The 27,787-nt window shown below is 46.2% G+C and overlaps 1 protein-coding gene and 1 long non-coding RNA gene across 4 annotated transcripts in view; one reads left to right on the forward strand and one right to left on the reverse strand.

Moving 5' to 3' along the window:
* The window catches only part of LOC126530747 (uncharacterized), a 35,612-nt gene extending 21,693 nt beyond the window's left edge, over nucleotides 1-13,919 (reverse strand). Inside the window, exons 1-6 of one of the 3 annotated variants that reach the window (XM_050178035.3) lie at nucleotides 13,403-13,919; nucleotides 11,002-11,085; nucleotides 8,705-9,237; nucleotides 5,599-5,941; nucleotides 2,405-2,478; nucleotides 1,550-1,644 (exon numbers count right to left, since the gene is read on the reverse strand). In XM_050178035.3, coding sequence (XP_050033992.2) covers nucleotides 1,550-1,644; nucleotides 2,405-2,478; nucleotides 5,599-5,941; nucleotides 8,705-9,237; nucleotides 11,002-11,085; nucleotides 13,403-13,517 — 1,244 coding nt within the window. In that variant the 5' untranslated portion in view covers nucleotides 13,518-13,919. The remainder of the gene's footprint in view (nucleotides 1-1,549; nucleotides 1,645-2,404; nucleotides 2,479-5,598; nucleotides 5,942-8,704; nucleotides 9,238-11,001; nucleotides 11,086-13,402) is intronic. The other 2 variants (XM_050178036.3, XM_050178037.3) reach the window with 2 other exon arrangements.
* The window catches only part of LOC140218477 (uncharacterized), a 151,300-nt gene that overhangs the window by 44,219 nt on the left and 79,294 nt on the right, over nucleotides 1-27,787 (forward strand). The window lies entirely within an intron of this gene.

Here is a 27,787-nt window from a genome sequence, read left to right on the forward strand (position 1 = left end):
GTTCCTCCCCTGTGTTTCTCTGGATTGCGCGAAGGCCAACGTCACGAAATGGCGTCAGGTCGGCTAGACATCCGGATATGAAGCGCATCACGGGACGCCTTCTTTTCATGCCAGGCACGCAACGAACGCCATGTTAAGCAGTGGGCTCCTGTAGTCTGCCCACCACGTACGTTGGGTCTACCGTTCCACCACTGCCGCAGGCTTGAATGGTGAACGACGCTTGTGGCCAGTTTGAGTACGTTATCGATAAGAATAGAGCGGCTAACGTTAATATAGTGGGAAACGGTGTGCTTCCCAGAGCCGCAGGTGCGAGCGTTATTAGGAAACACGTCCCAAACCATTACCACGTGCGAGGAAAGTTTCCAACGCTCTCCGCTATCGCAGCTTAAATCATTCGAGCGTGACATTTACCACGTGCTGAATCGTTATGAAAGAACGGCGGATGTTATGCGAGCTTCTGTTGTGATGACACGGGCATGCCACGCCTTTGCCACGTGGATACCAGCACTAAATGAATCTTCTCTGTTCTCGGCGAACAGTACTAGAAGTAATTGCTTTGCGGCAATGCCAATTACGAAACTGCAAAACTTTATTCGCGCCCTAAAGGATGATTCTCTGTGTTGTTTGTGTCTGTGCTACATTCTGTATTAATTTCCTAGACATGAACCATACGCTTGCGTCGTTAGACGTCTGTGTTAACCTTCGAATATTTATTAGGTTTTATGCAGCTCATAAATAACCTACTCTATAGGACGTGGGTCGCTATTTAGATAGCAAAGCTCATCGTGTGGAATTTTTTTTAATTACTAATATTTTGTTGGTTGAAAACGGTTGTACGATGAGGCTTCGAGCTGAAAAAATAACGACCATTTCCATACAGTTCATTCGCGACGACAATCTTGATTAAGAAAGTTTTGTCAGAAGCAACAGACACATGAAACTGAAAGGACAAATTTGAGATGAATCTTGAACTGGCCTTCATTCTAATGTCCACGTTAATGGTGCACGCTTATACTTTAGAACTAGTTGCCGCAGTATAAAACATCGTGCGTAGTTTCCGCCCTTTCACGCAATCGCATGTTGAAACGCTTTGACTTCTTTGCAGAGTTCGTGATAGTCCTCACCAGAAAGAGGCATCGGGGGTTGACGTGAACAAACAACAATATATTAAACGAACTTAACAGATTACAATACATTGAGCGCACATTATACGAACTCTACACTGATAAACAAACTGTACAGGCTCCCTGCAAACGTCACTGTCCGGTGGCCAATGAACTTTGGTCCCGGCGGTGACGCTCGCCGCACGCACACGCGATCGCCGCAGTGGCCCGAAGCAGTTGCCCCGCTGATCCTTTTCGGCGCTGACTTGCCACACTTGTTCAGATGTGCGCTGACCACCACGTGGCCACCTTGCAACCAACAACCAACGAGGGGCCGTCACGTGGGGGCTGCTGCTGATTCACCTTTCCGATCAGATATGAGAAGCAGGTCGGTGATCCCGACACTATTTAGAACTGTAGCTTCACACTAAGTTCCGGCAACTTACCCATCTGTGCAGTGGGCAGCCGTGATGACGTATCTGTTGCTGATGAGGGCTCCACCACAGTAGAGCTCGCCTGTTTCTCTTCTCAGCAGGGCGGCCTGTGGCATCGTATAACAGCGAAACAAAGCTTCTTTCATGAGGCAGTCAATTTAAGATGTTACGGTTGTAAAGGTTCTACGAAGTCTAGACAGCTTAGTTCCCTTTCTTCATATCTCCCATAATCGGCCGTTCGAATAAGAGGCAGACTTCGCATGCCGCTGCGGCTCAGTGCTAAAGGCTGTTCCAATGCAGGTGGAATCCGAAAACGCTCGTGTGCTGCACTTTAGGAATATTTTAAGGAGCTGCACGGGGGTCGCAAATATTCAACAGCATCTACGTCGTATCTCATAGCGAACTTGCTGCTTCGTGAGAATAAGCGCTGTCAATCAATTAATAAATCAAGGAACGAATTAATGAAGGAATGAATGAATCAATCGATAGACAGTTGCCGCCGTTGAACTCGTGTATCTTCCTTTGCTTATAAGGTTCGACTCACAAGGCAGTTTATTCTGATTAAATTTAAGATTAAATCTATCTATTGCATTCGCTCTTTATCGACCGCGAAAGCGGCTTAATTGCACTCTTCCAACTTTGCATTGTACCTGAGACTATGGCTGACGCGACGGCATGGGTGACACTGTACACCTGTTGTGCTCAAGTCGCGAAATGAAGTCATACATAGCGCGGATTCCAAATATTTCAACTGCTATCGCTGTCCAACGTGCTGCGCCTTCTTCAACCGAATTCCAAATTTGATTGATGAATATTGTTTCTTGGCGCAAGGGCCAGCCGAATTCCAAATTTCTTCGTCGTACTTACCATCCACGCCCATTTGTTGGGGTTGGCTTCGTTCCCACCGATGATTCTCTTGTGAAGTACAGGAATTCCGCATGCTGAAAATGACACAGTAAATTGCTGTTATAATATTGTGCAAAATTGATTATGTTAAGCTTTTCTTCGCTGAATAAACAAAAGAGAATGTTACTTCGACGCGAACATAGCTGTGCATCTGAGTACGGCTAAGACGTTGATGGAGCAATATTTGAATGTGCCCTTAAAATGAAGTATCTGTTTTGAAATCAGAAAATGTACCAGTGCCGCCACTAATGCGTCTGTTGTGTTTTACATCATAAAGACGCGCTTTGTTTACGTGGTGCGTGTTCCGGCAGAAGCTGTATGGGCCTTTTTTATTCTTTCACCCCTTGCGCTTCCTGACCATTCTATTTCGTTGAAAGAACGCCTGCGTCGGTTATTCTCCCTGCGGGTTTTTTCTCTCTGACTCATTCGGGAAAAAACCATTTCACAGATTTTTCTTCCTCACAGTGCACGTTATATTTCTGTGCGTGGTCTGCCATGCTGCCATTTTAGCTTAGTGCAGTTCATCATATCGGTTAACTTGTTTATTGGCTTAGCTATTTTGGGATCGTACAACATACATGGGACCAGAGTAAAATATATAAACAAAGTGAAGAAAGTGAAAAAAGAAAAGAGGCAACATTTTAAGTGGCAAATGGAGAATTGCTCCTCCTGAGTCCAGTTATAGGAAACGAACAGCTCACAAGCAAAGAGTGCATCAGAAAATGCGAACTTTATCCATGGACACAGCGGGGCCTTCTGTTAAAAGAAGTAGTTCACTACAGGTGCAAATCAAGCAAGGTGCAACAGTAGAAAGAGGGGTAGTATAAAGGCGAATAAATTTTTGGCAAGAACACACAGTTGAAGTTCAGGCATACAAATGCGCTGATCACAACACAGAAATGAATCCCTCGCTCATGTTTGTGTGTAAATTTACAGGTTTAGTATTAGTGTAGTGAGTACAGAAAGGCTAATAGCTTAGCATTCGCGGTTTAAAATAAAACGAGTGTTCTAACAACACTCACGGTCACGAAACAGAAGAGCGCAGACAATGATTCGAGGCAGTTCGTCACCTCACTTACCCTCATTACTACATTAAGAAATTAGCAAGCTCTTGTTTGAGCCAAGCTTTAAGTAGAATCATTTCTATAAAACTGATCAGTATAGCATTGGCTATGGCGCGAGGCCGCAATAGAGAAGAACAGGCATGCTCTCACAGCATTGGACCCAACGTGGCCAACAAGAGCTACCATAAGCGCAAAATTCAGTAAATAGACTTCCCAATGCGCTGAACGCGTAACGTTTCCAGGGACATGCAAAATGTACCATATTACTGCTGCCATACTTATCTAAGAGAGAATATATGACGGTCGCTTTATCCCTGCCGCGCGATTGGAGTTTGGAGCTGCGGTTCTCATTGGTAGTCTTAAGATCTGCAAGCCTTTCTTAGACTTTGTGAATAAGTTGAGCGTGTAGGTGTGGCATCCGTCAGAGTTTGCGTCGTTTTGTATGCTTGTGTGATTACCCTGTCTACAATAGCTTTCACCCAAGTAGAATGAAAGACTCTCAGTTAGGCTAACTCTCCAGATTAAATCAAAATAACCATCTTTGTCTTTCGGCCATTCTAATTGTGTGTAAATATTTGCGCAACGCCATGTTAGTGGCTTCTGTTTCTGACATTGCCACTCTGTGTAACGTTGTCTGAATATATCATCATTGCCTTTCCATCGGGAGGCTGCGGCAGGATAACGTTTCTAATTAAATTCTTTCATTGAGGAGAACCTAGATGCCGTAATATAACCCTCATGCCAGAGTCACTGGCACGGAAAGCAAGAAAAAGCGGCGGCAGATTTGAAAGCCTCAATACGTGCATGTTGTCCATGAAAAAACTGTGGCAACAACAATTTTGAGCAAAGGCGTATTTCTGTTTCATTCATTTGCTTGTTTGTTTCAATTTTTTACCTGCAAATTAAGCAACATAGTATTCGGTATGTCCGTCCACTTGGGGCCGTAGAAAAATGTCCTACTGCGATTAGTCGGCGTCACATTCTGATGGCAACAGTCGTTGCACGAGCTTTGCATCACCGTGGTGGTTAAGTGTTCGTGGTACTGCGCTGCTCTGCCTGAGGCGGTAGGTTAGAATCTCTGCTGCACACTCATGAAAGCGGAAGGCGTATTGTACTTCAATATCAGTCTAGATTACAGAATCTCCCCCTTCCCCTGGTAGGAACTATTCCGAAACCATCGATAATTATACCGCCCACGCTCAAGTGTTACTCCAGACGTTAAGTTCGGTTAGTTATTTTTACGGTAATAATTCGACTTAAAGTAAATACTTCTATAAAATATCATAGACCGAATTCTGGGGCCTTATTGAAATCATTTGTGTGCTTCGTGGAATCTGGAAAGAAATTTCACGTTGTCATACTGCTTTTAGCCATGTGTTCAAGAACTCTACCTACATCACGGTACGATAAGAGTGGTTAAGAAAGCGAATGCAATCCTTACCAGTACCGCGTGAGGTCAAGTGCGGACCAATAAACACTTGTGGCAAGTTGGAAGGTGGGTGCGTGAATGCCTGCCAAGGGTACGTGGGCCTAAGTTGATCTCGCGACCTTCTAAAAAAAGCGGTGCACTTTAAGGGCAATATACGGAATGGGTAGCGGCACCTTGTTTGAAAAAAACTAAGTGGCAAGAAATAACCCGATGTTTATGGAGACAGCGACTGAGCTTGCGTTTCGACATTGAGCATTTTAGGTTGGTCGTATGAGCTTTTCGTGTCATTTGGGACTATATAACGTCATGTCATTTCGAACTACCATTGTGTAAGAATGCAAATCGTTTTAGTTTTGATGTCAGTCTGGTTTGCTCGGTTAGGATCTTTGTTTTCATGTATTGAACTGTAGCGGCGCAACTATCGCGCCAGAGACGGTGAAGAAGAATAAGAGGGCTCACGTACCTGTAGCGCGAGAATAGAACACGCTAGCACTTCACCCGAGTTGGCCGGCCTAAATAAACCGTGGCTGCGGAGGCTGCCTCTTCGCGCCGGCTCCCACATGCAGTACCTTTCGATTTCCGCGCTTCAGTTTACATTCGATGCCGCCTTGTGTTCGAGTGAATACGGTAAGTAAGATTGCTCGGTATTCGACGACACTCACACGGTCGCATTTGCTGCAGCTCTGGTGGCTCCGGCTTTGTCGCGTTCCTCTTCATGGGCGAATGAGGGTCCGTGCCGGGCCTTACGGCAGGACGCCTCGTTGTGGCCCGGTTGGTGTTGGTGCCGTCCTGCGGTTTGTTACTGGGACGGCTGTTCGGCTTGTTGCCGGGGTAGTCACTCGGCCTGCTGACGGGGTAGCCACTTGGTTTCCTGTCGGGGTAGTCGCTCGGCTTGGAACTGGGATAGTCGCTCGGCTTGGCACCGGGATTGCTGCTCGGCCTGCCACCGTTGTTAGGTGTTGATGCCACGTGCCTCTTTCGCCGCAAGAAAATTGTTTGATGCAGCTGTATTTTAACGTCGGAAGAACAAGAGATTTTGTGTGCCCGTATAACCAAGAATAAAAGTGCACACGTAGGTTCGCAAGCGCATTCTATTGCTACGATGCACTGAATTGGTCCGCTCGCAATGTTCCCATCTTTTGACCTATGTGTTCAATCAATAAAAAGTGCGCAATCAGTTTCTAGACCTTTTTGCTTTCCTACTCTTCATTCTTTTGACAAATAGGTTGCTTTATCAAGCAAGTGTTGAGCAACTAGACACCCGTCGCAGACCAATTCAGAGAATGTGCTTGCGGATAATCCGACTGTACTGAAAGTTCGTTTTTCCTTCACTTCATAAAAGAAAGGGTCGCAGTGGAGAATTACAGCTGATATTCATGCCATGCGCAAGATAACCTACATGTGGGCGAATATTTGAAGTTTCAAATACTAAACGAATATTACAGAACAACTTTACGTAGCTAATCATACAGTAGCCATTCATTATTGGCTAGTTCATTTGCAACCGGGCTCCAAAAATGTTAAAAGGCTATTCATGAGTTTCTTTATAACAATTAATGATCGTAGGTTTAAAATTGATTCTATGTGACAGTTATCCCTCTTTCTTGGGCTAGTCAGTACAGGCATTGGGACTAAGTACACTGAAAAAAAAAAATATTTGTGATGTAAGTTGATGCGTCTGTGTCTTACAATTCGATATTCTATTCAATATTAGAGACTTACTAGCCGTATTCTATTCACATTCGAAAAAGTTGATATTCATCCACTTCTAAAATAAACACAAAACTACAGGCATTGGAGCATAAATTCAAGTCTGGGCGCACTGAACATCAGCAATAGTTCAAAAAAATTATACATACAAACAGCGCCCTAAATTGCTATGCGCCTATAGGAAGTCAGATGGTGCTTAAATCAAGTTCCCATCAACTGTCCAGACCGTCATAGAAATTCGCCGTGACATTGCCTCGAAACTGCACGTAATGGTTATAACTCTAACCGGAACAAATATTACAAGTTTCAAACAACAAAAGATGCACAGAACGTTACTTTCGAACAATACCATTTGTCCGCACGCAAATACGTCGACAAACTATCGTACTTTCATGCGTATAATACTATCTTAGTACTGCCGAACGATGCTGCTGGCCTCCAAATGCTATTGATCTCGTTTCTGACGAATATCGGTTCACGAAGGACTCTGTAGCTGTCAAAGATTGAATTTCTTCGTTCAATCCACATTGTGTTCGCCACGGCTGGCGACTTGCATCGTACAAATTGCGCCACAAGAAGAACGTTGCTCATCTCCGTTGCTAAATTCGGAATGAATGTTTTCGTCACAAAAAATTATGCGTTTAAAGCACATGGTGTCGCGATACCCACTCAAGAACAGTAGATTTACTCGTTTCTCTTCGCTCCAGCTACATCATTGTGATTCAATGAGGTGCCTAATGCACAAAAGATTAGTTGCTTTGGAATTAATAAAGAAGTGGGTTCGACTAGTGCGAGGTCAATGTTGCATAAATTCTTTCAAATAGCGAAAAAAGTCGTCCAGATATTGTATTTTCATTGTGTGCTCATTGCGCTAGCCTAGCTACTGCTGTGTTTTCAATGTCTCTGGAAGTGTTTTAAAAACTGTGTGTGATGACTGTCGTTTGATTTACTTTGCTTTTGTCGCTGAGGCACTAAGAAAATGTCTGTTTACTTCAGTTTTAAGTGCGCGATTTGGCTTTCTTTGTGCCTTCTCATGCACTTCGAGAAAAAAAAACAACAACTTCGGAAACGTCCTCAACCCGGAAGACGGAACGGCGGGTTCATCCATAATTTTTGTGTAAAAGAGGAGCTGCTCGTGCAAAAAACAAGAATGCAACTTTTGGCCGTCTGATACGAAGACGTTGTCGAGACAAAAAGATAGGACTTCGTGGTAGAGTGCAGAAACTTTCTTTATTCCCAATTCCGGTGACATGGGCGTTGTGTGGCTTTCTGTGGTGGTGCCGCATAAGTTAGATACGAAGTACTTGACCGCTAATCTTTAAACTTTTTACATGTGTTTGAGCTATGCTAGATATTCAAGATTCTGCAATAAATCTCAGTTGCTGGTCAGCAGTCGTTTTCTCATTCCTCGTTTACTGAGCGACTTTTTGTCAATTTTGAATACCAACTCGTCCTGCTTTCAATACTCCAAGAAAACCTGCTCCCCCCCCCCCCCCCCCCTTTCAGATATTGTGGCAATATAAATAACTGCCGTACCTTTGTGAAATTTCCTATCATTCTTCGTTGAAAAAAAAACCCATTGTTCCGACTACGTTTATACGCCACTTCCTGTGTCTACCGGTTCGCTGTGAAAGCCATAGCACTTTCAAATATTTGGTATTCAATGTGCTTTTAACTGACAGGCACGACAGGTACATTTTAATGATTCGCTTTGACACCAACGCGCTTCGCCACTCGTTCCCTTCGACTTGAATCTATTTGTCTAGCATAAAAGGACACAGTTCACAAACTCTTGCTGGCCTATTTCTGTTTTTTCAGCCATATTGCGTTCTTGGTGGCAAACGGGCCACTCCCTCAAGAAATACTTAAAGCCTTAGCAAAAACAAAGCTACAGAGGCATTAATGATAAGGAAGAGTTTAGACGCGAATGGGTGGAGCGTGCCTCTGGGCTGCTTTTTCACGGGGGCGATCAAGGGTTCGGGAAAGTCGCGAAGAGAAATAAGGAGAAGTGGCGACGAAATACTATATTGAGTGCTAGTGACTTGTCACAAAACTCACATGGTCGGTACCGCCGCGGTCCGAAGTGTCCGGATAACGCGGTTTCTCGTGCAACACAGGATGCACAGGCCGCGAGCCACCCGTCGAGCCGACGTGCGCCGTCGTTCTTCTAGTCGGTCGCGAAGGGCTGGGGCTCAGGACGGTGGAAATGACGAAGGTGCCATCCGGTCGCCGAGGTATGTTCGTGTTCGCCACAAACTCCGCCGGGCAGCACACGCCGATGTGGTCATTGTCTATAGCGCACGTGTACTTGAGGAACATGTCCAGACTGTCTAGGAACACGGGCAACACGCACAGTCTAACGGGAGTGCAGCCACCCTTGCTTCCACTGGGCGTCAGGCAGGCGTGGTAGTCGGCACGGCTTCCGAACTGCGTCGAACGCTCGAGAGACCGCTGCAGCTTGTCGATGAACCTGGAAATGGCGTTGCTGTCGCTGACCGGAGTGTGCCGGTGGCGATGGGTGTCGGCAGGGCGGCTCGGGGGGCGAGCGTAGTTTGACGGATCCGGTAAGTCCAGGGACGTTGAGGTCTGATCTGAACAGGAGGAAGAAGAGGTTCAACTGAATCTTAGCCAAACAATTACAGTACCTTTTTTTCTGTCGTGAATATTATCATATGGGAAGTCTGACGGAACGAACTTTAATGTGGATCTAGACTTGTGAGGCCGTCCGTTGTTTTGTTTCGTTAGTTGAATGAAAGAATCCGTTCCGCTTCGTTTCGAAGAAGCAACTACAACTTTTCTGTTTAACAAGGAACTGCGATAGGCATATACAGCGTTGCAAAAGCTCCATGGTTTCAGCTGCAAACATAACACGCTTCTTTCTTAATCCTACTTCGGGGTGTATGTTTCTCTCCACTTGCCCTAGCGTTCAAGAAATGCGGCTCAATATTTGAGAAGCACTGCATGACGGGCGAAAGGCAGGTGGACAAACATCCCACCGACAAACTGTGTTTCATACCCACCAAATATTTCAATACGGGCTTGTAAATGCAGCGACAAGACGTGATTGGCAATGAAGGTCGAAAGCCGCGGCCGTACCGGAGGTGACGTGTGCGTAGGTTGCGCCTGCGTCGCTTGTCCGCCAGTAGTTGTCTCGTTCAACCCTTCTTCGTCGTTGTCTATCTTGTGTCGGTCTTTTGCTATTGCTGCTATTGAAACACATACAAACATACCTAAGGGAGATCGACGCCTTTGCGGGAGGAACAACGTTCGATAAAACTAAGAAGCGTCCGACTCGCTTGGTGACTGGCTTGCTCCAAGATGGTGCGCCGCGTTTCTCGTGTCCTCCGTCGTCCTCTTCTTGTTTGTTAAATGTTTCCACGCATACCCTAGCCACTGCTACTGTTTTTACCTTAGCCCTACAAAAAAAAACAAAGAACATCGCAAAAGGAGGTAGGCCTCCTTTCGCGATATGAAAGAATGAGTTTCGAAATATGAAAGAGTGAGAGCACGTACTTCGCAGAAGGCGATGTAAGTAGGCCTCGCGCGACACGCACGTATGCTTACATTGTGTGCAATAAACGTAGAGGCAGGAATGACGCGGACACAATTAGAATACTCGGCGCGGCACATTCCCTATGCGCCAAGCGTGTTGGTGAAGCTACGCATGCGATTAACGCGCGCCGACTAGCTATATTGGGACCGCGCCAAGTTTCTCTAGTAGTCGAGTTGGTCGTTGCAAACGCAACTTCTGAACCTTAGATTTGTTATACAGCAGTTACTCAGCCACGCTCCAGCTGCCCACAAGAAACCTGTTTAGTGCAGGCGACTTCAGAAAATGGATGCAAAGGCTCTACACTCCAGCGCTCTAAGAAGACACGGCGAGGAGGCAGTGATGGGATGGGGTGAGCAGGGAAACGACTTAAGTTTCGTGCGTCGTATACAGTGGATAGAACGGTGCTTTTAAGGAGCGCTGGCCACTGAGTACTTTTTCACTTCAACAATTTTAGGGCATCCGTCCATTAGACTAGCACTCCCTAGTCGCCAGGTCGCTCGACCTTATCTTTTGTCATTAGCCGCGTCGGGGCTCCTCCGCCCCGTCCGCAGCTCGCAAATCTAAGAAGCGTCGGACTGAAGTTTGCCGCGCCTGCACCGAACCGTCAAGAGGATTGAGGAATGCACTTGCCACCACTTTGTTCTTCGTGGAGGCGACCGCGCACTGTCCGTCACAGCGGCTGTCGCCTGTCGCGTATCCGCGTCAAAGACAGCGTGCTGGGTGCGTGAAGCAAATTGGGCGGTCGAAGTAGGCCGCATGTAGCAGCTTAAGTCAAGGTGCACAGGAGTAATTTGTTACGCACCTTCCGAGGGCCTGGGCCAGCTGGGAACAATGTCGACTCGGTGCTCCAGATGCTCTGGGTCAACTTGTGTTCGGCCATCTCGCTCTAAGCGTCGTTGAAGGAGTAGGGTGAGGAGGGGAGTTCGTGAAGAAAATATGGCACGACTGATTAGACGAATTTGTCATTCTGACTTTATGAAGATGCGACTGTCCGATTCGAACTTAAATCGTCTCACTTCGCGTATTGGGTGAACAGTTGATGCCTGCTTTCTGCAACGGCAGGATTATAAAACTGAAGGAAAAGACATTCGCTTGCTCTACATTTGGGCTCGAAAGCTGTCGGTTTAAGTCAGTGCTGACACCATTTTTTAAATCAGTGTTGTGAGGTCCTAGTCAGATACTTCTGAGAACAGCAACGCCCAACTATACCAAAGTTTGCTGGACTGATTTCGATGACTCGTTTTTATGTAGTCATTGCCTTGTGCCATAATATGCGTGCACTTTGTATCTGGAGTGGGAAAAATACAAATATTTAACTTATAATAGGGCACGTTCTTGGTTACGATGGTGTTGTCTTTCGCATTTTGTCAACTGGCTTTAAATTATTTCATTTTAGTGCATAGGTCGGGTTTCTGAAACTCATACCGATTTCATTAAAGTGATATCAAATTTAGTGGTGAAATATAATAATCGCGTTAAAGTTATGCGAGCTTATATCGATGAGCCAGGTTATGAGACCGACTGCCAACTCAAAAGAGAGGGGTAAAAGAACAGCTGCACTTGCTTATACACAGGTTGAGATAATTTACGGAATCGAACTAACGCATTTAAACGAACAAGAAGTTCAGGGGAACATCTCCGAAAAACGCACATAGAAAAATGGTATCAGCATTACGAAGTTCTTAGCAACTATATACTGCGTTGTGCATGGTATTGGTAGCGGTGACGGTAGTAACACCATAACATGAGTGGATGTGGTAAAGGTTTCAGTAACCGCAGTAGAAGGAGCCACATCTTTAGCAGTTGGCTAGCTTTCGTCATAAATATGCGCCCCCACTTCACCCTGTGAAATTGGATGCACAGCGAAGCTGTTGCCGACGTTAGGCAAGCCCCACGGCTACTAGCGACGTACGTCACGCACACACGCACGTGTGCGTAAATGCAACATACATGGTCATTCCTCAAGGCCCTCCGCCAAGCGCAAGTGCCTTATTGAACTAATTCAATTTTTCAACGTAAACTGAGTCAGAGAATTCTTCAAGTACCACTTGCACGAAAGTTGCAGACAAGATAACTTCGGATTGTATGTAATTGGAACTACTAGAATGACGCCATCGTCACGTGACGATATCGCCTGATGACGTAATCTGATGACGTCATCACTTGAAATGTAACGTCACACGATCACGTCTTCGTCAAATGATGACGTCACCTGATGACGTCACGTGATGCCTCATGGAGGAGGAGCCCACTGTGCGCTTCTGACATCTTTGTACTGTCTCCGGGATGGGCCCACATTTTTGAGGGAGCACCGCGCGCGCGGACACGAAAATTCCTGACAGACTAGGGGCAACAGCTTCGTTGTAAAAAATAACCTTCACGCCATGGCTGCGCGACGGGAAGAAAAGCTGCTCAGACCGACTGATTTCAATTTGGTAGTGATGTCTATTTGGATTGTTAAAAATTCCTTGGCTTTATTAATGTGAAGAGTGTACCTATAGAAGATGATATCAGTAGCTCAATGCTAGCAAATTACTTAGGTGCTAAGTCGGGACGTGAAACGCTCGCTATCGACGCAGTGTGTTCCACCTCAAATGTATTTCGTTTACTCAAAGGAGCTAGCTCACCAGCAAAAGAAGAAACGCCATGGCATGGACTAAACGCGAGTATTATTAATTAATATTAATTGATATTATTATTAGTAATATTCGTGGTGCCCGTCACCAAAAGTCTATGACGTCCTTGTTAGTGCTTTCATTTCTCTTGAAAAACCTGTCAATTCGCTGATAGACCAGTACATGGTCACTCTTCGCATAAAGTGAACCACACGCTATGGCACACTTCAGTTTCACACCGGTGCCCCCTACTCATCTGGAAACGCCAGTACGCTGCGTCAGCCAAGGATGAAAAGCGGTCAGTGATACAAGAAAGCAAATGGCATTGGTGCGTTATCAGAACACCAGATCATAAGCTCTGACTTTTATTTAGGGCGCGTTCTTTTGTCCCCGGCCACATAGGTGGAACGGATAAAGACATAAAGAAAGGACCAACGGGTCCTTCGAAAGAGAAGGAGGTCAGAAAATTGAAATAATTTCAGCCGTAATGCAGACATTGCAAACAAATTAGGAGGTCATAGAATTAATTAAGAAGGTAAGAAAAACTGTACATCAAGAAGGCAGCAGAGCTTCATCATCGTTCCCTACCTTGCGTGTAAATCGGCTCGTTGTCCGATCGGTTCCACACGTATCCCGCGACACACGGTCCACACACAACGAGTCCCCACAGCGCGAAGACGACCAGGCGAGCCGCGCGGGTCATCACAAGCGCTTTCCGTCTTCCACGCTAGTTCCCAACTCTGCGGCGGGCGACCTCTCGTCTCTCCGACGGCGGCCGTCACCTCGTTGCGGGCGCGACGACGCCGACCGAGCGGTCCTCCTCCAAACTTCGCGGCATCTTCTTCGGCGATGTCCCGGTGGTGGCGGCTTGTGCGACCTGTACTCCCAACGGGCGCGTGCGGCCGACCGGTCAAGTCGGCGAGCACCACGGGCGCTCGGTGGGGGTGCCTTCTTGCCAAGGTCGCCGAAGGATATCCCTCGCCGTGGCGCTCTCTCGCCTTGTGTGTGCGTCGGTGTATGTGTGTGTGTGTGTGCGCGCGCGCGGGTGCGTGTGCGTACGTGTGCGCTTTGCTCGGAGCGCGATTTCCTCCGCCGGCGACCTCTTCCTGTGCTGCCTGCCTGCCGCTGCTTGCTGCTGCAGGTGCTTCTCCGTTGCTCGAGGCGCCTTATTTCTCGTTTCGTGCTTGTTTGTGTCTCGGCGATCCTCTCTCTCTCTCTCACCTCGTACAGACAGGCTCGTGGTGCTGGGAAATTGCCCCGTGCACGCGCTCACCGCTCGATTGTGAAATGTTTATCTCGTTTCCTCTCTTCCTTCTTTTTTTCTTCTTGCCCCCAGCGTGTATGGCTGGGTACGAGCTAAGAGCATAATGCAAGTTCTAGCAGAAGTACGTACGTCACGGGCTTACACTCTTCTAGCAAAGAGGAGGATTGGGATGTGCCTTCGAGCGCGATAGGCTCGCGGTTTTAATGGGCGCCGTTTCCGTGTCGAGTGGTTTGCCCCGAAACGGAACCCAGAGAAGGGATAGGGCCGGAAGTATTTCGTGCCGGGGCGGAAAGGGGAGACGTGTTACACAGCGCCGGAACGCGCACAAGGACTGGGTATGCTGTGCAGAGATTCGACAGCCAGAGTTTTAACTCTGGCTTTGGCTCTGGTTTTAACTCTGGCGAAGCATTTCGCCGTTTTTACATTCTCCTTGGAATGCTTTGCTTGACGAGTGGTGGCAAAAAAGGAAGGATCTGTGCAATTTTCTGATAGTACTGCACTATATTCCGGCCGGCCCTTCGCTGTTTCACTGAGAGCCTCGTACGAAACCAGTTTGAGAATGCTACTTCACTTATCAGCGGTGGTCAGTGAGCTGGCTGCCACATCTGCCACTTGCATGACCTTAGATATATTAGTTCGAACGGCCGCTGATTGAAATTAGCAAGTGAGCGGCTAAAATATGAGTTCGGCGTTATATCATCTTTTGTTTGAGATACTATAGTTGTGATATCACTCATGAGTAAAGAAACTCCAATGTAATTATGCTGAAGTGGCGAATCGTAATTATGTAGGATTGATTATTTTGCCGTTACGTTCTTCCCTTCCGTATGGGCAATGTTGCGAAGCTGCCTTTACATCATTAGGTAAACAGCTGCTGTTTGTTTATAGTCAGGAAGTCTTGCAGACCTAGCGATTATTGCACATAGCTCGAATACAATGCGACCAAGCACAACTTCAAAACACGTGGTACTGAACTTCAGTCAAAGCATATTGTCTATGAAGTCGCGCAGCAATCGGTTGCTTACTTTTTTCAAAATTAGGTTCCTCAACACTGCCACTAGCATTTAAGGAAGAGGCCACGTGAGGAAAAGAACTTGCTTTGTTTCTGGGCGTCTAATAGCAGACAGTTGTTCGTACTTTCTGGAAGTCTGTCTCTAGATGTAAACAGCTATAATTAGCATCCTCGTGCATGGAGGTGCTGGCCTTCGTAAGTCGGCATTGGTCGACGACATCTGCCGCTAGTAGCAGGAAATAAACTATGGGCCCGCTGCAGACACGTGTCACACGTGTCCTTGGACTGTACGGCTTGTCGTAATTTTGTACTGGTTCGAACACACACGTAACCACTGCGGCGTTCGGTCGAGTCAGTTCGCGCTTTCGAGTGCTCAGAGAAGCGGTCACTCCAACCCTGTGGCCACTTCAATGTTTTCCACGGTACCGCTATATGTAGGACTTTCTTTCCTGGTGCCATACTTAGTGGTACTCATTTCGTATCATCATCAGTCTATCTTTAAATTCACTGCTGGAGCAGAAACCTCTCCCGGGGTTCTCTATACTATATTCCCCGGTTTTTCGTCCGTCGACGCCGTTTTATTTCGACTAATTCCCAAATCGCATCACTTTAATGGCAGCCAGTCCCTTACTCCAATAGAGCAGCAGTAATCTTCCTTCAGCTCCATTCCTTCCTTTTGAACTTAACAATAATGTCACTCTTGTCATTCTACACTTTTTCGGCACTCTAATTCGTATTGCCGTCTCTTAAGAGAAAGCTTTAGCTCGGCACAACTGCGACGCCGCCTATTCAAATACATGTAAAACGCGGAAATGCTTTCCTGAGATAACCCGCAGGCCGGTTTGATTGAAGTTTTTGGCATTTGAGAGAAAAAGGTAAATTATTAAAAGCGGATTTTTGATTTATGGCCTGAAATTTATTGCAAGGATTATTGTGTGATTGCGTGTTTAAAAAATGGAAGCCCGAAGTTTATAAATTTGTCTTTCTGCACCAAAAACAGATATCGATGTTTTGTGAATTGCATCTACCAGAGCATCCAAAAAGGAAAAATTTGATAAACTAATTTATATTTTAGATTAAATTGTTACAATGCTTACAAGCTTTTTGCAAAGCTGCCACTCACATATTAGGGACGGACTTGAGAACCATGTATAATTTATCAAATTTGTCCAATTTAGATGTGTTATTAGGTCAAATTTACATATTTGTGCTATCGTTTTTCATTGCTGAGTAAGAGCGGTAAACTTGTTAGTCACGTCTTTTGAAAATGTATGATTTTTCTTAATTTTTATTAAAAGACATTAAAGGCCTAAATAGAAAATCAACTTCCAACAGTCCCAATATTTTAACTTTTTTTTCCTTTAGATGCAATAAACCTCATCAAATTTCGTATAGTAATTACCGAGAGACACGACTGCTCCTTTCCCGTATATTTATACAGGAATTCCCGAGCTCAATCTTTCTCTTAACATCGTGCCTATCATTTTATTCTGAATCGTCCGCTGAGCGGTGCCTAGTTTCTTCTCATGTTTTCTGGATATTTTTTTCAGAGGTTCAGTCATATGTGGTACTACTGCGACCAACAGTGAGTGGACAAGCGAAGCCTCATGAAGAAGGAAGCGCTTCGACAAGGGCATTTGTCTTTGGAAGGCAAACGGGCTTTCCTTGGCAGCGTTTACACGCGTATCCTACCATTCTCATAGGGTGAGGAGCATATAAGCGATGATCCGGCGCCGTATTTTTGGTCGTCGTGGCTTGCCGTCCGTTATTACTTCAGTGATAGTGGTCCGAGCTGGACGTGCCCTGAGCGTCAGGAGATGAAGCGACCGGGGAAAGATGAGGAATTTGCGTTGTATAAGATTCAACAATTTATTTACAAGATGGCGAAGGAATGAAATGAGAAGATTGAATAAAAGATACAAGGCGGGCTCTTTAAGTAACCTCGACGAAAGAATGGGTGCAGTCAGGTCACCTCGGGCGGGTAGGAGCCCTGGCGGAAAGAGGTGCTGTATTCGCTTTGATTAGCCGGTCGTCACGTAGCATCCGCTACTCTCTTTGGATTGCTCATCAAGATAGTGCGCCAAGTCGTCGCTTTTACGGTTCACTTTGTGCGGCAATGAATGGAATGAATGCCAAACTCCGGAGACATCGCGTGCCTTATCGTCACGCTCGTCAACATGAAAAAACTTGTCCGTCGGGTATGTGCGACAGGATTATGCACCAGTGCAAATCCGGCTCTCTTTTGCCCTACGTTCAACCTTTTTACCCCAAAGAGTGGTTTCTCTCCGTGTTCCTTTGCCTGGGTTGACCAGGACGTGAGCTACGTTCAGCCTTTCTACGCCAGAGTGGCTCTCTCCATGTTTATTTTTTTTCGTGGGGGCTGACCCGACGCGACGAATACGATCTTGACCGGGTGAGGTGAGTCTTCACCGCAAGAATCAGGAAATGACGACGAAGGCGGGCATCGTAACAATGAAAAAAAAAAAAAGTAGGACAGAATGTATTCTCTTCACTGGTACATGTTATTGACACTTTCCGAGTCTCGAGTGGTTCTGATTAACACGGGGGCAAGAACGGCCTTATACAACCCCTTGCGTTCTTGTGGTCGTCGATGTCTTCTTGGAAAACTTGGGGAGCCTGTGGAAGTGTCAGTGCCTTCGTCAGGTTCTGCAGTCGACGAGCTTCTGCCCTTCGGGTTTTCTTCTCTACGTCCTTGCCTCCGTGTCTGCTCAGGGCATAAAGGGGTGACGCTTTATCGGGGAAGAGGTCAATTATGTCGACATGGGAACGTCCGCTTGAACGTTGCTCACACTTGACAGGTTGATCATAACATGCCTAACACGGGGAACAAGACGGCCTTAAATAACCCCTTGTGGTATTGTGGTAGTCGATGTCTTGGAAAACTTAGGGAGCGTGTGGAAGTATATGTGCCTTCAAGTTTCTGAAGTTGACGATCTCCTGCCCTTCGGCTCTTCTTTTCGTCCTTCTCTTCGCTTTTTTGGGGAACAGGGCAATTATCTCGTCATGGGAACGCATGCCTGAATTTTCCTCACACTTGACAGGTCGATCGTAACACGACCTACGTTCGAACTTTCTACCCCAAAAGCGCTGTTGCTCTCCGTGTTCCTCTGTGTGGGTTACCCGACGGGGCCTATGTTCAACCTGTCTACGCCGGAGTGGGTTCTCTCCGTGTTCCTCTGTGTGAGTTGACCCGACATGTGCTGACGAGGCACTCTACCAGGCAGCAAGAGAGACCAAGGTTGCCAGGATGGTGGAGGGTATAAGAAGGCCAGCGAGCCGCCACGTGGAGACCTCTTTGCCCTTACGTGCAGGAGCACGCACGCCGAACGTTCCCGAATTTTTTCTTGTCTTGGAGTACACTGCTCACCCGTAATGATGTATTAAACTTCTTTTATTGTTTTTACATCACCTCGCCTTCCCTGCCGAACCGTCTTCGTTGGTCAACCTGGTTCGAGCTCCAAGCAAACGATGTTGAAGGTCACCGAAACCCCGTCCCCGTAACTACTGGTGGTAGCCGTAACATCGTCTTTTCCAGTGAGGAGGTCATCTTTCTTGCTTCGTGGTGACGACTTCAGGCCGAATCATATTCGACTCTCCAAGGGGGATTGAGGTCAGCATCGCTTCAAGTGGCCACTGCATTACACGGTGCTTGAACAAAGGGCGCAATCTTCCGTCTCCCTCAGGCCAACTCTTGGGCATTCGTTGTGGGCCGAAAGGGACGATCCCCATCGCCGTGCAGCAGCTGTCACGCGCAAATATATACTTCTCGACAGGAAGTCCTTTCTTCCCTGCGACACGACCTTAATAGGTATTACGTGGGTGGAAGATGCATTCAGTTCAACGTTCAACGAAGCGCCCTGCCGCACAAGTGCAATGTAGAGAGAAAGATGAAGAGGAAAGGCAGGGAGGATTAAGAAGAAGCTTTAGCTGGGGCCATGGTGTGGTTCAGACCTATTTCTCAGACATGGGAAACACTGCCAAGGGTAGATGGTCATCACACTGGCAGTTGTTGATGGTCACCCTACCTTCGGTCTAGTTCCAGGAAAACGAATTTGTGAAGCTTGCAAGCGCCAATTATACAGTACTCAAAGTATGACAAATTTGGTGCTGTCGGAACAAGATCTCGACGCTCTGTCCGGAGGTAGTGAAAATTAGCCTTAAGCTAGTGATACTGGAACAGAAATGGAGGCCTTGGAAGGACGTGTTGGGAGCAGTGTAAAAGGAAGATAATTGGGGGAACGCTTAGGCTTCGCCTCTAAGAGTGGAACGCGATAGCATTCCTGAGTGCTTCTCACGCTCCTCGGCAACTGCAACTTAAGTAACCGTAATGTTCACCGGGGAACGCTGGCGACGAACGCTATACATAAGGCGAGCACTGTGGTTACTTTTCGATGGTGTGCAAGGCACCGAGGGTGCCGCGCCGCTCCTGCTAAGATAGACCTCAAACGGCAGCTGGAAAACGATATCACGTTAAAAGGGGTTTGTGTTTGAGTTTCCGCGTAACAGAATTATGTTTTGTCCTATATTTATAATGTCTGCAGGTTGTAAGTCGTACTTTACGATTTCTCTACGTATTTTACCTTGAGAAATTCAATACGTTCAGTCATTTCCTTGCGCCACATGGAGAGCTGCGTGGTTGCGAATGCGTGGTCTGAAATACTTTTTGTCAAAGCGACGTCTCATGCTGGACGCCGGCCACCAACGCCGGTCTTTCTGCGACGCGAGGCCCTTAACGCAATCGCGTTAACAACTGCAGCACGGGCGACAGTAATACGCAAAAAAAAGGAAAGCGGAAACATTGCGAGAAAAAGCGAAGGGAATAACGGCTACGTCCCTGGAACTGTGCCAGCCATTTATCTGACAAACACGAGGGCGCTGAACTCCTCCTGAATGATTATGTCTGCTTGAGGCAAGACCTGCAAATATATATATATATATATATATATATATAAAGAGAGAGGCTTCCCTGGAATAAAGTAGACAAAAGAATATAGTGCCCAACTTTAGCCACCCAATCTCGGTCTGTTAAAAAGTTATGGAGATTGTTGGTGCATCGGAACAACTTCGCAAGGCAATGAAAGTCAAGGCTCCAAGTGGCATTCTATAGTCGAAGATGGCGTGGTCACCCAGTTAGTGACGAAGCGAAGTTATTGATCACAACATTCTATGTGAATAACTCAGTGTCTTATTGCCTATAGCACACTTTGAAGGGCCAACAATGGCGTCTATTATTGATGAACTTGAAGAAAATGTGTGAAGAATGAAAGCACACTTTCGCTTTGAAGTGTGGCTTCTCAACGTTCGTCGTTTTGGCTGATGGAGGTGGTAGTGCCACATTGCATGAGTTATCAGAGCTTTAAAGTAATGCTTTGTTCTAGTGGCCCAAGGAGACAACTGAAGAGCTCTCGGCTACATTTGTATGTCGACTTGGTAACCAAGATTGCATTTTCAGCGAATGAGCATCCTGCCCTGCCACAAATCACACGTATCTAGTACCTTCTTCAGCAAAGTCTTGCCCATGTGATCGAGAGCAGAGACAACATACATGTCCAGCAATCGATAAGTGGGGCCCGCTGTCGACTTGAAACCATTGTTTTGACACCAGAAGAAATTTCTGAGAAGTTCACAGATATGTGGAATCAACTTAAGATTCCCATTTCATGAGTAAGCACCAAGCTCACTACCTTCGGGACAGAAATTTAACCAAAGTCAGCACATGGCCATCATGGTGTTGGATTTCGCGGAAAATTAGCTTTATACTTCATGGCACACCACAGTTGTACCACTAGGTTAACACTGAAGCCACAATACACCACGTAGCTGTCTATTTTTGCAAGGACCAACGCAACTCTGGACAGTTCCCTGCACGGTATTCCATTGTTCTTTCAGACTCTTTGGAGCATGATACAGTCTCGGTACACACATTGAAGAGTACAGTGCTTTAGGTAGGCAAACAAGGTCTACCTGAAGTAAAAAAAACTCATTATTTCTCTGATGAAGCTTCACCACATTATAAAAACAAAAACTACGTTTTGAATCTTTGCTGTCACGAAGAGGGCCACAGTCTATTGGCAGAATGACATTTCTTCGCCACTTCACAGGGCAAAGTGCATACGATGGTGTCGGCGGCACACTGAAACGTCTGGCAGCAAGAGTAAGCTTCATCTTCATCATCAGCCTGGTTACGTCCACTGCAGGGCAAAGGCCTCTCCCATACTTCTCCAACTACCCCGGTAATGTACTAATTGTGGCCACGTTGTCCCTGCAAACTTCTTAATCTCATCCGCCCACTGCAAGAGTAAGCTTGCAGTGGCCATATTACAGCCAAATTCAAACACTAGAGGACCTGCTTGGCTGGGCCAAAAGTATTATGAAGGGAATTACAGTAATCGGGACACAATATTCCAAAATACAAAGAAAAAGAACAGAGCTCGGTTTGAGATTCAGCATGATAACCGCTGTGAGAGGAACGCGACTCTTCCACCACTTCATACCAATGACCGTTACAACTCTTCTTCTTGCCATCACCTCATACACTGAAGTATTCAAGTAAAGAAGATTGACAGGAAAGATGGAGAGGTCAACCTGAGCTAGTGCGCTCTAGTCTGCTACTCTGCACTGGGGAAGAGGGAAGGGGAGTAAAAGTACTGGGATGGGTGATGATAATAAGAGAAGTGGTGAGTGCTTATGCATATGAGACAGTTGCCCTGCTTGAGCCGCTCGTCTGGCTTGGTGTCCTTCAGAAACTTCAACAGTACTTTAGTTGCTCGCATTGAAGTTGCAGTGTCAGGCCATGGGCCAAAGATAGCGGCCTCCGACAGTGGTTGCCTGCCAACGCTGGCTAGGGAACTTTCCAACGTCCATCGCACTGACATATATGCTGGGGAATCGCACAGTATGTGTTCGAGCGCTTCAGGTGTCTGGCAGTGTTCACAATCAGGGCTGTTAGACTGGCCGATGAGGTGCGCCTCATATATAGGCGATCATATATAGGCGTTTGTGGATGTTGCCATCGTGGGCTCTGTATGCCTTTGTAAGGTCCTGCGTGAGTGCCTTGATCATAGAGTTGGTGTCAGGTCGCGAGTAGGCAATTCGTACTTCATCAGAGGAAGAGAAGGCCAATCTTGCCTCACTGTCAGCGAGTTGATTGCCAATCACGCCCATATGACTAGGCACAATGACTAGTCTGCGGCCTGGTCAGCAGCCGTACTTATTGTAGTATGAAACAGCAGAAAAGAAGTAAGCATGTGAGTCTCCTGCCTCCGTGCTGAGCAGGAAACCAAGTTGGCCATTAACTGTCACTGCAAAACGCCAACATGGATGCTGCGTTCGCCAACCTGACAGCCCATATCCACAAAAATGACAAGTGGTTAACAGACGAAAATGGGTCATTTACGATTTGTTGACTGACCTCAAGCGACATAGCCGATATAGCCAACGTTCATCCGGCAAAGAGCGGGAGTGCATATGTGAGCCCGAAAACTATCTGGTCACACGTAGGCATTGTGCAGTGAAGTCTGAGTTCGGTAATGTCTACTGGTCATATCGTTTGTCTACTTGGAACATGTTTTTTTCTCGCTTCAAAGAAAATTTACTCGAATAAACAGTGTCTACTGGTGATATTGGTTGCCTGAATTGAACAATTTTTTTCGCATCATACAATATGTACTCGAATAAAAATTTCCGACAGCTCACAAGGTCAGTGCGCATATTGAGCTACCTGACATTTTTATGTGGAGATCCTTAGTACTTAAATTTGGACTGAATCTCGCAAAAAAGTGTAATTTTGCCAACTTTAGAGGTATTTTTCATAAAACAGTATATTCCTTATATTCTTATTATTTTTAGCGTACACTGTTGCAACAGGCAAAAAGGGCGAAGCATTTTTGTAGCTGACAAATTAACGCAGTTTATGCAAAATATTTCTGAACATGCAACTTTTTTGTGACCCATACAAATGCGGAAAATCGTACAATGCATTCAGTTGTGACGTCATATATAAGAAGGGCGCCGATAGAATGCTCTAAAATAAAATTCGCTATTGCACCTAGTTTAAGACTTGAATAAAAGAATTACCTCCAACCAACTTTTGTTTCTTCGCGGAAACTTCAAAGAGCGCTCACATGATCAAATTGTCTTTTTTGAGGAAAATACTTTGGTGAGGCCTTATTCACCCACACTAGCTATCCAGTCCAAGTTTTTTTTTTTTTTTTCATGAAAATCAACGATAGCCGATTTTGAGGTCTAGGACTTTTCTCGTGGAATGACTTTAAAGTTATTAGAGCTTTCGAGTGTAGAACTACGGATCGTGTCTGTAAGAACGACAGCAACATCACCACTTTATTTCAGTTCGATAAGTGATTGTCTTATATAATGGATGGGTTCGTACTTTGCCGAAAATAACGTACGATTTGAACGGCACGAACGTCAGTTACCGTTTTGAATTGTGGCGTTGATGCAGCTATCGATCGAGCCTGTTTCATATTAAAATCGTTTTAGTTCCTAGCAGCTATTTTTAGCAAGAAATATTTTCAGCCTCCGTTGTTGGCAAACTTCAAGTGACTTTGAACCAAAAGCCAGAGCCGTTACGCGGGGATAGTTGCCAGAGCAAAACAAGATTATCAGGGCAACCAGTCAAAACTTCATCAATGCAGCCTCTGGCGCCCAACCCTTTGTACAGAATCCCATTACATACGCTAGTTACTGCCCAAAGAAGTTAGTCATAATATTGCTTTCGAGTTATTCCTAATCTTTGTTCACAATATCACTCAAGTTGTAACTTCTAGAACGCTGAAGTTTTATTGGTCGTTTCCGATTCGCACTTCCCACTGCCCATAGGTGGCGCGGAGAACGTTTCAATATGGCGGGGATAGCGGCGATGGCGGAGACGATACGAAAGCGCGCGCATCTCCAGAAGCAGTCGGTCTACGGGCCTCTGTACCTCTAAGCGCGGTCATTGACTTTGCTAAGGAAACGCAGAGATGTGTTGTAGAGGAAGAAGCTACGTTTAACGCTGGCCATATAATATGGTGTGAAATACGGGAGACAACAAGCGTGGCTGTCCAGGTCTAGTCCCTCTGCCTGCAGACAGGCGCCTTGAAAGGCTCACCGCATATATACTATAAAAGTTTAAGTCTGCAATGTAACCGGCGCCTAAAGGTCACCATTTTTCCTCACGTTTTGTAATCTATACGCGAGGTACAAGAATTGACACCAAGCAGTTAACCGGTAGCGCTCGGATGTAAACAAAGCGCAGTACCCCCCATGCCGCTGCATAATCCCTTCGGTCAGGGCGTCCACATTTGTGGACGTGACATATTTTTGCCGTTTCTGCGCAATGGTAGCGAGAAATAGAGCACAAACATTAAGCTTAGTGTAAATTGAACATTCTGCTAACCTAACTTACTTCCCTTTTACTGCTGAGTGATATGTATTGTTACAGAGTCCCGCTTTGGTGAAGACACTACCGTGTCTTGCGTGACGTTTGACATGAGGCATGTCGGTAGTAACCTAGAAATAGATTTTTTTCTTTCTTGAAATGCTTGCGGCCACTAAATAACTTGTGCATGAAATTCAAGCGGGTGATTAAATCCTTTTTCTGAAGAAACGTAGCATGAATGACTTTACAATATTGAAATATTTAGTTGCTCTGTAATTATGATGACCCATCATAAGATACACAGAGTCATTCTGCCACATTGATTTGCTTTTAGTGCAGTCTCAAGCACACTGGCATAAAGTTATCTACGTATCGTGTCGATGTCGTATGTCGATACGTATCGACAGTCGTCATAATTCGTCACTGAAGGGGATCAAATAAACGTTGTGTGCATTCACGACGAGATACACGGCTCCATGCACCGGCTTAGTTGCGGATTGGTTGTTAAAGATGCCAGAGAACAGAGACATTTCAGTAGTGCCAATTTACAATATATGAACGAGACGATGAGGTGTGCCAGCGCACCCCGTTTCCAGCACGATTAGCGTTTACGCGTGCTGTAGCGAAGCTCGCATGCGCAGTCTTCATCAATGACTGCTTCCGGTACGTAGTCCGGGTCCTTGTTTCCTGCAACACTGTTATAGAAGAGATGCTTTAAGACCAAACAAAAATAGAAGATCAGAAACGCCTGCGTTCGACGTCCGATCGGTACACACCTTTCACTACGGCCAAAAAAAGCAGCGAACGCCTTGCGCATAGACCGCTTGTTTCATTCTCACACAAAACGACTAAGAACATTTGCGGAACACGTTCTCTAGTTTGCAATGCTCGCAACGCAGCGTCAGGCACCGTCGCAGAATATTTGCCGAAACAGCGCAGTGCAGGCAGAAAATTTAATAAACGGTGACACTTGCGTACTAAAATTTGCTTTGGGAATTTGTGGAGGGCTTTCTACGGCCAACCCTAGGCCTCACTCTTGCTTCGTGGGACCGCAGCGGGGTCTTTTGCTAAGGTACGGCGTTTCTCTTCAGCTGCTTCCGTAAGGGTTTCAACTTGTTTTTAAGGCAAAGTTTCACAATCAGCTCGCCACAAAAATAACATGAAATCATTGAGCAACAGTCAATTACACTCACCAAGGTGGCCCCAAAAGAAGTCGCCTTTGTTGAAATGCTCGCTTCATACGACCATTTCTTCGCTCACTGGCTTCCCGATGCGGAGCTTGATCGCCCACAACTTTCCTCCATTTTTTTTTTCTCTTTTGGAAAGTGGTGCAGCCTTACTTTTCCCAATATTGCACAATTTGTGCATTGTGGTACACTGCACATGCGGTTGCTCGTCGCTCGTTCACAGTTTTTTTTTTTTCCATATCGAAGAGTACCAATACGCCAACACAGCTGCAGAAACCGCGTGAGCGGGAAATCCATAACCCCCTCCCGGCTTCCGAAAAAATCTGCGCGGCGGCGCTAGCGTATCTGGAAAGCGCGAATAGACACTTTCAAAAGACAGGTACAGTGCGCCATACGCTTAATTGTCACCTTTTGGCGCTAAGACAGGGTTTCCTGAGCTTCATTCAACGCCAGTGGTCCGTGAGCTCCGAAGCGCAGTTTTGCGCCGTGTCCTTCGAGAGATGGCGCCACGCTGCGTAACCAGACCGACAGCGTCCGACGCAACGCAGATCACTGAAAGTAATCGCCGTAATTACTCCAGACAATCTGTTTTGGCGGTAGCCATTTCATGCTTACATCTGCTCTCGATTACGGCATAGTCAGCATTTTTTTCTTTTCCCTCTTTAAAACGTGAATATGGTACTGGCTTCGAGGCTACAACGGGAGCTGTGTAATACCGTTACCGACTCGAGATGCGATGGTCGATCAGCAGCCATGCCATGATGTTAAACAGTTGCAATACTTTATTCATCACTACGCACTGTATTTAGACATAATCGCATGAATAGCCCTCGCAGGCAGCGACTACAGACAAAAAATAAGCGATACCACAAGAATTTCGCATGAGAGCCGTCTCAGGACCGTTTATTCACCTTGAAAATCGGGAAAAGAACTGCTGATGGTTCCCCATTGAGCTCATGGAAGTATGTCTACTTCATAATTAGACAGGAAAGCGAAGCAAATGAAACCAAAGGCAGCGAGCAAGAAAGTGCGGTCACCGAAGGTAAGGGCTGCCTACAGCTGATGTCTCTTATGCAGAATGATGCCAGTAAAGAACGGAAGTTTATGATGCTGTTTTAAGAGAAGCCACACGTGAATAAAACAAAATCTTCAGCAGCTTCTAATCATACATATTGAACATTTCATGAAAGTGAACCTTACGAATGGTTAAAAAATCTGTCGGCACTGCTCTTTTTAGTGCAAAAGAAATTATCACCACGTGCTAAAGAAAAGCATTACTTACGTGGCTAATGCATTCACAAATAAAATTTGGCCTAAGCTGTTGTTTTATTGGAATATCCAGCTGCCAGCCAAAAGCGCCCACTTTTAAAGTAAGGGGGTGGTGGGGAAGGGGCAAATCCCATATGGTTTGTCCCGTTACTTCTGACAAGAGGGCGCAAGGGTTTTCTCCCTCTTCGGTAAGTACGTCGACGTAAGCGGTGCACCTGTCTTCAGTGGTGCAGATACGCATGCAGGGCCCGTTTGGCACCTTGGAAATGTAGGCAGCTGCATCGCAGGATGTCTCGGTCAAATACCAATACCTCTTTTCCAATAAGTTCGCAAAGAAGAAATGCGATAGTTTCGAAAGCACGGGGAAGGAGCAGACGAAAGGGAAAACGCGCAACTCTGGCAGAACCTTCAACATCTATCACAGCGGCTGTTAAACGCGAAGCTCCGAGGCGCAAAGGCAAGAAGCGCGCTGGCCTTCGGAAACCCCACACAGGGGCCGCGCAAGATTTCAGAGAAATGAATAGTAAAATCGATATTGCCTCGCATACGACACGCGGCACGTGAAGCCAGGCGAGTAGGGACGCATCTCCGGTGGCAATGCACGCACGAGTAGTCAAGTGAGGTCTTCTGAAAAGAGCGTAGTTAAGAAAGAGAGCGTGCCGGATTCGTCGGGAAATGAAACTCGGGCTCTCATAGACGCTACCATGGCCTTGGTTCGAACTATCAAGAGTTTGGAGATGCCTACACAGAACGTACTTGGTAAATGGCCGATGGCCTAAATGAAGTGCAAGCTGTTCACGGAGTCCTTGTCCCGACTACGAGGCTACGAGGTTAAACAAAA

The sequence above is a fragment of the Dermacentor andersoni genome, chromosome 5, assembly GCF_023375885.2.
Source record: "Dermacentor andersoni chromosome 5, qqDerAnde1_hic_scaffold, whole genome shotgun sequence".
Lineage (NCBI taxonomy): Eukaryota > Metazoa > Arthropoda > Arachnida > Ixodida > Ixodidae > Dermacentor > Dermacentor andersoni.